General features: G+C 32.7%; 1 protein-coding gene across 1 annotated transcript; it reads right to left on the bottom strand.

Moving 5' to 3' along the window:
* Positions 1–4,642: 4,642 nt before the first annotated feature.
* On the bottom strand, positions 4,643–10,303 carry LOC137631444 (uncharacterized). The gene is made up of 3 exons (XM_068363209.1): positions 10,062–10,303; positions 7,004–9,659; positions 4,643–6,577 (listed from the first exon to the last, which is right to left on the bottom strand). The coding sequence occupies exons 2-3, from the start codon at positions 9,584–9,586 to the stop codon at positions 4,643–4,645; spliced, it is 4,518 nt and encodes a 1,505-aa protein (XP_068219310.1). The 5' UTR covers positions 9,587–9,659; positions 10,062–10,303.
* Between the last annotated feature and the right edge of the window lie 751 nt (positions 10,304–11,054).

The raw sequence follows: 11,054 nt of genomic DNA, 5'->3' as shown, positions 1-11,054 counted from the left end.
CCTGGTCAAGAAACATTATTAGGAAAAAAAAAATTACTTATCAATAATGAAAAACTAAACAAATATAATTATTTAGTTCTTTTATCTAAGTTAAGAAATTTTTTCCCCTAATGATATGGTTGTCTCTCTCTCTCTCTCTCTCTCTCTCTCTCTCTCTCTCTCTCTCTCTCTCTCTCTCTCTCTCTCTATATATATATATATATATATATATATATATATATATATATATATTTATATATACACTGTATATATATATACATGTATATATATATATATATATATATATATATATATATATATATATATTTATATATATATATATATATATATATATATATATATATATATATATATATACCTATATATAGATATATATATATATATATATATATATATATATATACCTATATATAGATATATATATACCTATATATATGTATATATATATATATATATATATATATATATATATATATATATATATATTTACATATATATGTATATATACATATATATGTATATATATCTATATATGTATATATATCTATCTATCTCTCTATCTATCTATATATATATATATATATATATATATATATATATATGCATATATATAAACATTTATATATATACATACATATATATATATATATATATATATATATATATACCTATATATAAATGTATATATATATATATATATATATATATATATATATATATATATACCTATATATAGGTATATATATACATATATATGTATATATCTATATATATATATATATATATATATATATATATATATATATATATATATGTATATATATATATATATATATATATATATATATATATATGCATATATATATGAATATTTATATATATATATATATATATATATATATATATATATATATATATATGTATGTATATATACATTGACATATATATGAATACATATAGGTATATATATATATATATATATATATATATATATATATATAATATATATATATATATGTATATATATATATATATATATATATATATATATGTATATATGTAGAAATATATATATATATATATATATATATAAATATATATATATATATATATATATATATATATATATATATATATATATATATATATATATATATATGAAGAGAGAGAGAGAGAGAGAGAGAGAGAGAGAGAGGAGAGAGAGAGAGAGAGAGAGAGAGAGAGAGATTTACCTTATTGCTTTATTCTATATTTGGGTTCCCCCAGGTCCCTCGGTGTAAGGCACCTCGCATATCCACAAGAGAGTCGCTCATGCATCTTCCGGTGTATTTTGCGTCTTCCAGTCTTGGATGGTCTGGGATGCGTCTTAGGTGTTTATCAAGCTTATTCTTAAACACATCTACATACACTCCTGATATATTTCTTACATGAGCTGGCAGCGCATTAAATAGTTGTTGCATTATCAATGCTGGTATGTAGTGGATTACTGTCCTGTGTGCCTTCATTAGTTTTCCTGGTATAGTTTTGGAGACTATTAATCTACCTCGGCTTGCTCTTTCTGATATTTTTAGCTTCATAATGTTCTCAGTAATTCCTTCGATTTGTTTCCATTTTTGTATTATCATATAGGTTGGCTAATTATAATAATAATAATAATAATAATAATAATAATAATAATAATAATAATAATAATAATATTAATAAAAATAATAATAATAATAATTATAAAAAGTTTTTTCTCATACAGTAGAAATTCACATTCAAAATTCATGAACTGATTACAACCATGAAGATATCAACATACTATTTATTTTAAAAAACAAGCTGGAAAATACATTTTCTTGATTATTGAAATAGTCTTTTAGATTTACCCAATGATAAACGCACATTATAACTTGGATTTCATATTTTCATCTATACAATTTATGTACTGTATGTATTTCATTATTCAGATGCTGAACCTTTTTTCATATTATTAAAAGAAATCATGATAACTACCAATGTAACGCTATGAAATAGAAAGATAACTTATAAATCACATTTGGCCAATGCTTATGCAATCCTTCCTGTTAGATACTAGCTAACACACCTGAAGCCACAGATGTTTCAAATGGGATTTTTTTTTTTTTTTTTAATAAACAATGATAGATCTAACATTGACAATTTGGTAGGGAAATTGATTCTGTGATTCTACAGGTAATTACTGATACGTATTATCATATAAAGAGGGCAATAATTTGAATACAATATATTAAGTGGCAACACACGAGAGTTTTTAAAGAAGCATGATGAATTTTGAAATTTGTAGCTTCACATTTGACGATTATAAAAAGAATTCCAAAGAAGATCTAGGTGATAAAGAGACTTATAAAGAAAGTTTACATCAATCAGCATATTCCATCAAAAAATCAATGAGAAGTCCAATATGCTGAATATACTGATTGATACATTAGGAAAAAGAATGTCAAAATGGTGCAATACATGTAAGGTGTGGTACAGCATTGCTAATCTGCAACAACTGATTAGGGAATGTGATGTATGTCATGTACCAACACACCCTAATTGTGCTGAAGTACAACAAAAAATAAATAATAAAGATACAGAGGTATTCTGCTCAACATGCTTGGTCTAGATAGCAAATTTCATTAAATAGAGACTGAATCTGCAAATAGTTGACGAAAAAGAAGAAGAAGAAGAAGAAGAAGAAGAAGAAGAAGAAGAAGAAGGAGAAGAAGAAGAAGAAGAAGAAGAAGAAGCAAAAGACGAAGAAGAAGAAGAAGAAGAAGAAGAAGAAGAAGAAGAAGAAGAAGAAGAAGAAGAAGAAAAAGACGAAGAAGAAGAAGAAGAGGAAGAGATAACTGAACAGGATATGTGTAAGGATGCAGAGAAAATTATTGATACAACAAATGATGCCATTCAGCAACATGCTTACGAAGAAATAAATTATCAGATGGAAACAAATAATAGACCCAAGAGACTCTACCCGCACCTACATACTTTTAGGGAAGAGCAAAAAAAGAGAGGAAAAAAAAGAAAGATATAGTCAGCAATTTACTGAAAAGAGGAAATTGCAGATTTGGCAAGAGATGCTATTACAAGCATCCAAAGATATGCCATTATATGAGATATATGGTAAATGTGCATATTTAGACGTATATAGAGACGAATGCTGAGATCTCCATCCAAAAATATGCAAAAAACCTGAAAGAAGGAAAAGGATGCATTTTCAACAAAAATTGTCGAAATATACATTATGCATCCATGATTGAAAGTCAGAAAATTCAACAGCCAACAGACAAGAAAATGAAAGCAAAAACAAGAGAAAAAAACAATTAAACACGGCAAGTATATACTGCGATATGAATAAAAGGCCTCAAGATACGATGCTTTTCAACCCAAATATGCACAATTAAAGACCAACTTTAAAGAATGCCTTTATAATGCCAGGTGTTGGTGCAAATATAGGGATAAATGCAGGTATACAAACAAAAATAAATATGAAGGCGAAAGATCAAATATGTATGCTCAGGTACCAGATAAAAACTCAGCTTGTCGTAAAACGTTTAATTTCGACCTGTAACATTATAAAAGTCAGAATAACATACCCATTTTTTTTTTTTTACGTATCACCTTAGCAGAAACATTAATCCTTATCACCATATGAACAAACATATATAATTTCTCACTAATAATTATCATAACAATGTCATCACACAATCACCGTTACCAACAAGTTAAAAGATAAGTAACAATTAACTGCAAAAAGTCACTTACAACAATGCCTCCTCTCTGATACCCAGCAGATTTCTCGTGCATTAAATATCGGCTAATTTCTTCTATCAGCTCTTACGTTAACACATCCTAAAATACAACATTACTACAATATAGAAGAGGAACAATGTCAAAATGCCGATAAGACTATTCAACCGAAACATATCCATAATTTACAAATCTCATTACACAAACAATAGCATACCTTAAAGAACACAAGCTACATATCAACACCATTTGCTTGCATGAGTGCACAGCTGCACTCCTCAGCAACTACGCACGAACAGTTGGTTACGTGCACAACCTCCACCTGCCAGTCACTGGCCACGTCGACAGTCGACAGTACCACTGCCCACCGTCACAATTTTACACTGTCGTCAGTGAGCATGCGCAAACTTCACAAAACTTGAACATTACTAAAATACTTAAAAATAATTATTAGTGTTTAACTAATAATACACTCCCGCCTCCTTTATTGTTCTTCAACGGGTAGCAATACCACCAACTTGTGAACCGATCTCTTGATGACTGTGTCACTTTGTCCCTTATATTTTCCTGGTCTTTGTATTTTGTATCTAATGCTTACATCTCTCACCTTATTGTCTCTGCCTGTTTCTGTATCTACAACCTGCCCCATTTTCCATTTTCCTCGCACAACATTTGTGTCTTTAATCAGAACAATATCACCAGGTTGTACATTTCTTTTATCTGTGTGCCATTTTTGCCTTACAATGAGTGTAGGGAAATAATCTCTCTGCCACTTACGCCAAAAGGTGTCGACAACATTTTGTATAAAGTTCAACCTTTTCTTGGTGTCACCTGATGTAGACCATGAACCAGATGGTACTTTATTACTTGCTCTACCCAAAAGTTAATCGTTCGGACACAAATATGTTCCTAATTCTACATCCATACCAGGTTTTATTCCAATAGGCCTTTCATTCATTAAGTTTGCTATTTCAAAAAATATTGTCTGCAAATCACTAAATGTCAAGATGGTAGTTCCTATGAGCATTGACAGAGACCTTTTTACAGACTTAATTAAGGCCTCACTTACCCCATTCTGCCATGCAGCATCTGCAGACCGATTAAATTTCCATTTCAAGCCTTCCTTTGCTCCAAATTCAGTGATCTCGTGTATGTTCCAGTTGTTATCACTCTTTAGTTCTTTACTTGCTGATACCAATTGTGAGCCTAAGTCAGAGTGTACAGTATCAGGATAGCCATGAACCGCTGTAAATCTTCTGAAACACTTTAAAAAACTATAAGTATCATATCCATCTACAACATCAATATACACGGCACGTGTAACAATACAATTGAATATAACACCATAAGCTTTACCAGTTGTCCTTTTCTTTACATTATCTTTTATTTGAAAATGTCCAAAAATATCCACAGCAGTGTGATAGAATGCTGGACAAGGACTCATTCTTTCATCAGAAATCTGACCCATTTTTTGACCTTCAACTTTGGCATCCAGTTTCCTGCAAAGAATACAACCTCTCTTTATCGATCTTATGATTTTACGTGCTGAAGGAACCCAAAATTTAGACTGAAGCTTACATAGTGTAACATCAACTCCAGCATGATCCAACCTGTGTAAATCACTAATGTACAAGACTGTAAATGGATGCTTACCAGGTAATAGAATGAAGCTATCTTGGTTCCAATTATGTTTCAACCATCTTTCCATTCTTTCTCCTACCATAATTGTACCATCTTCAGCTTGAAATGGTCCTAATCTTTGAAAACATTTTTTCCAGTTCTCAGGAAGACTTTTTTGTGCTTGCATAATCCAAAACCTCTCAGCTTCCTTAAGTGATCTATGTTCAAGTTTCTTTAGAACACCCTTAAAAGATTTCTCCTTAACAATGTTAAATATCCTAGCAGTGACTGCAATTAACATATTATAGTTGTTGAATTTCGACGCATCAATTATGGTTTCTTCATGAACAGAGTATTGTGCAAGATTAACATGAATTCTATCAGGTAACTCACAATTCACTGATTGACTGATAGGCCACACTTCTAAAGGAAGGGCCATGAACTCTGGACCATATTTCCATGAATAGACAACTGCAACATTTAAAGGGTCCTGGGGTCTGGTCAATAGATCAGCAGGATTTAATCCAGAAGCAATCCACCACCATTCATTTGGGTCACTTTTTGATTGAACTTCTGCTATTCTAGTGGCTACGAAAGTTCCAAAGCCATAAGATTCCTTTTGGATTTGTGCTCTAACAATGGAGGAATCTGTTATGTGCATTACCGAACTAAATTTATATGTCATTTCATCTTCAATGGCTTTACGCATCCTGCACGCTATAACAGCTCCACACAATTCAAGCCTTGGAATAGATAACTGTCTACTAGGGGCTATCCTACTCTTTGCCACAATGAGCCTGCTCTCAAATGCACCAGACTCTAACTCCCACCTAGCATATGCAACAGCACCATAAGCATTTGTTGAACTATCACTGAAAATAACAAGTAAAGGCAATCCTTTGGCTGAGGTTGGCTTAACATTCCTTTCAAAATACAGAGTTTCAGTGCCAAATAACTCACAAAAATATGACAACCATTGTTCTTTTAAATAGGAAGGCAAGGGATCGTCCCATCCTAATTTAAAGTCACATTTCACAGTGTCTCGTAGCAAAATCTTTGCTTTTAGTGTGAATGGAAGCAAAAACCCCAGTGGGTCGTAAACAGAACACGTCTGACTGACGACAACCCTTTTTGTTAAAACTGAAGGTATATTTTCAACGAAATTCAACTTGTTTAAGTCTGGTTCTGTTCTTACACCCTTATATTTTGGAGAGAAATTTAACTTAGTTTTAAAATAAAACACATCCTTATTGCATTGCCAGTTAAGGCCAAGTATTCTTTCATTACTATTCTGGGACACTTCAAAGTCAGAACGCTCATTATCTCCAGTAATGGTCCATCGTTTAATTTTAAAACTGCCTTTAGAGAGTACATTTTCAATATCTCTAATTAGGCTAAATGCCTCAGCTTTACTCTCAACAGAATGAATTATGTCATCTACATAGGAATTAGTCATTATCACACGTGATGCTTCTGGGAAGTCTTTTACCGACAATTCTGCAGTATGTCTGAGAGCTAACATTGCAATAATTCCTGAGGGCCTATCCCCGAAACCCATGCATGTCATTACATAGTGATCAGGTTTGCGATTACTTTGCAAATTTCTCCAAACAAATCTATGTACATGTTGTTCTAATTCTGGAAGCTTAATGCAATTATACATTTTGCTTATGTCACCGGCTATGCCTATAGCCTTTTCACGAAATCTTAGTAATATACCAAACATTGAGTTCAAAACATTAGGGCCCTTTGCCCAAAAACTATTTAGAGACTGGCCCATATACTTTGCCGATGAATCAAAAACAATTCTCAATGGGGTTGATATAGATCCTGGTTTTAACACTTCATGATGTTGAATGTATGTGACAGGACCAACATAGTTTTTAACCTCTTCATCGGATAACTTCCGAATTCCATTGCGCTTTGTCATGTCAAGTATCTGGTCATTATAAGCTTGAGCATAGTCTGAACCCAGTTTCATCAATCTTTTCTCTGTGCCTTTCAGTCTAGCAACAGCTACAGATACATTATTTTGCAACAGTTTGGGATCCTTAGTCCATGGAAATTTAGCAGACCATTCTTTTCTGTCCGGGTAATACATCAACCCACTTTCAATAAGAGCCAGCTCCTTTTCCTCTTTTATACTATAATTGCCATTGCCTGTTGCACATTTCCCACAACGACAACTACCACATCTGGGATTACAATCAGTTCCTAAGTGTTCAATGGTGAAGAAATCATTTATCTGTGCTGTAATATCAATTACGGGTTCTACAGATATATCATAGTCGGATATTGTACTGGAAACATGATTAATGCTAATGCCTGGATTACTCCTAAACACTGATAAGGTAACAATGTCGGGATGACTGCCATACACACACATTCCAAACTGTGATTCCCTGAGCTGTAAATTTTCAGCCACAGTTTCCTTAACTGTTGGAATTAAAGAGCAATAATCAGAACCAATTAGGAGATCTATTTTACCATAAGGTCTATCTAATGCACATACATTAACACCCTTGAATAAATGTTTCACTTTTGATAAATCTACCTTACCGACTTGAGATGTAATGTCATCGATTCCATAAGCAGTAACATTGACATCATTCCCATCCTTGTCGGTTAAAACCAGATCATACTCTTTACTACTGTATGTCACAGTTTTGTCGCCCAATTTAGTCACAGCTAATCTGACACATTTTCCTTTCAGTCCCAATGCCTTAGCCACATCATTTCTGATCATTGTTATATCAGCTCCCGAGTCAAATAAAGTTTGTAACTCCTGATTACCACACTTGATCTTGTTAACCATAAGTAAAACACCGTTTCTTTTCAGACTTACAAAGGAATTTCCTGTTATGAATCCCTCATGTATAATAGTATGATGAAGTTTCCCACAAGATTCATTGTTAACATCTACAGTATTACATCTGGACTTCTTTAGACATTTTCTTGCTATGTGAACACCTTTAAGGCAATTAAAGCAAATACCTTTCTTCTTTACACTCTCCATTCTGTCATTGATACTCAAGTTCTGGAAAGTTGTACAGTCTAAGATATCATGTCCATCTGAGCCATGATACCAGCACCTATGCAGCCTTGTGTTGTCACTGATCTTATTCCTGTTCCGTTCAGCATTTTCTTCTGTAATTTTAGTGAAAAGGTCAGTGATATTTGTAATAGCATTTTCAAGTCCTGCTATCCTTTCCATTACATCTGACTCTCTTCCTTGCTTTGTACTACGCTGATCTTCATAAGTGCAGGTATAATTCACTTTAGCCTTAATATTATTATTGCTTCTAATATTAGCATTAAGATATTTCATTGATTTCTTTTCACTCAAAAGGTATTCCAACAACTTTCCGAATAGGTCACGATTACCTACACACTCTGCTAACTTAACCCATTCACGCTTCTGAGTAGGTGGTAATAGTTTTTCTATCTGGCTAGTCATGTTAGCAGTATTTAATTCTGAAGCCAAACTCATTTGGTCTAAGTAAAGATAGCATTGCTCAATCTTATCAACCATCCTAATGAAACTCTCACTATCCCCTTCGGAAATAGGTTTAATTGACCTTATGTCCTCTACTACTACATCAATAATGGTTCTGCTGTTCCCAAAAGTTTCATCTAATCGCTCAAACATTTTATCGAAGTCATGATCTGCACCACGAACTGTATCCAAGGCCTCTCCTGAGAGACACTGTCTTAGCACAAAGGGATCTTTCCCATAATTTGATTGCATTAGTCTAAAAAAATCTCTCTTGAAATTGCTATAATCTCTCACATCTCCGTGAAACCTGGGCACATCAATCGGTTTTACTTTTAAAACTTTTTTCACCTGCATTTCGTCTTTAACTTTCACAAATATCACATGAGCTGCACACTTTCTATCTTCTAATGCTTTGATATAAACGTTAGCCTCCTCTATCAATTGAGCATCACAGTTCTCATCTAATAAATTGCAATACTGTTCATTAGCTAGTTCAACTTCATCATAAGCCTTAACAACACTCTCGTATCTTTCTTCTAAAATTTCTAATGCCATTTGATCTAACATATACTCATGAAACTTATCAAGCTTACGTGTTAGTTTTGCCTTTGCGGTTCCCCTCCGCTGTTTGGCCTTCTTCTGTGCTTCCAGTGACATCCTAGCACTATCATTTTCCCCCGTGGAGCTGTCGTTTTTCCCTTCATCTGTCATGATGAGTGTTGTCGAAATGTATGCTCAGGTACCAGATAAAAACTCAGCTTGTCGTAAAACGTTTAATTTCGACCTGTAACATTATAAAAGTCAGAATAACATACCCATTTTTTTTTTTTTACGTATCACCTTAGCAGAAACATTAATCCTTATCACCATATGAACAAACATATATAATTTCTCACTAATAATTATCATAACAATGTCATCACACAATCACCGTTACCAACAAGTTAAAAGATAAGTAACAATTAACTGCAAAAAGTCACTTACAACAATGCCTCCTCTCTGATACCCAGCAGATTTCTCGTGCATTAAATATCGGCTAATTTCTTCTATCAGCTCTTACGTTAACACATCCTAAAATACAACATTACTACAATATAGAAGAGGAACAATGTCAAAATGCCGATAAGACTATTCAACCGAAACATATCCATAATTTACAAATCTCATTACACAAACAATAGCATACCTTAAAGAACACAAGCTACATATCAACACCATTTGCTTGCATGAGTGCACAGCTGCACTCCTCAGCAACTACGCACGAACAGTTGGTTACGTGCACAACCTCCACCTGCCAGTCACTGGCCACGTCGACAGTCGACAGTACCACTGCCCACCGTCACAATTTTACACTGTCGTCAGTGAGCATGCGCAAACTTCACAAAACTTGAACATTACTAAAATACTTAAAAATAATTATTAGTGTTTAACTAATAATACAAAATATAAGAGAAAATTTGGAATTTTTAATGGCGGAGTTCCTCAAAATGAAGAAAAGAGCATCATATCAGAACAGGAAGGAAAAATGGGAGAATCCATATTATCACAAATATTAGATAATGGGGATGAAACACAAACCAGCATAGTAATGAATGCACAGGGGTTAGTCATGAGTAACTCTAAAAGGAAAATAGAGTAATGCAGAACTAACACAAATTATAAAAAATAGATATATTAAATATAAGTGAATCAAGGTATTCCCAAGAGACTGGCAGTGATGACCAGATAAAGGGTTTCCAGACATATAGATCAGACTGAACAAATAGGAATCAAGGGGGAACTGTAATCTATGGCAGAGACATATATTGAGTAAAAGTCTGGGAAAAATATAGCAACACAAATGTGAATTGATTGCGGTAGGATTTGAATATGAAAAAATAGTGAATATTTTAGTTTACAGACCTCCAAATACTAAGGAGTTTGACATAATAATAGAAAAAAATAAATGTTATATGTACAAACCGTAAAGACTGGAATATACTCCTATCAGGAGATTTTAACTTTCCTTTCGTGATTTGGAAAGAACAGATAGAAGAAAGTGGTTGTATGTATGCATGTAAAAAAGAGAGTAATAGTAGCACAGAAGATAGGAGGCAATTTGAAAAGCTTCAGGATATGTAATTGGAACATAATATGCAACAAATAAACCATATTCCAACAAGAAAGGACAATATTCTAG

The sequence above is a fragment of the Palaemon carinicauda genome, chromosome 39 (assembly GCF_036898095.1).
Source record: "Palaemon carinicauda isolate YSFRI2023 chromosome 39, ASM3689809v2, whole genome shotgun sequence".
Lineage (NCBI taxonomy): Eukaryota > Metazoa > Arthropoda > Malacostraca > Decapoda > Palaemonidae > Palaemon > Palaemon carinicauda.
The sequence above is the reverse complement of the archived record's forward strand: the minus strand, read 5'-3'. Positions and strand labels throughout refer to the sequence as shown.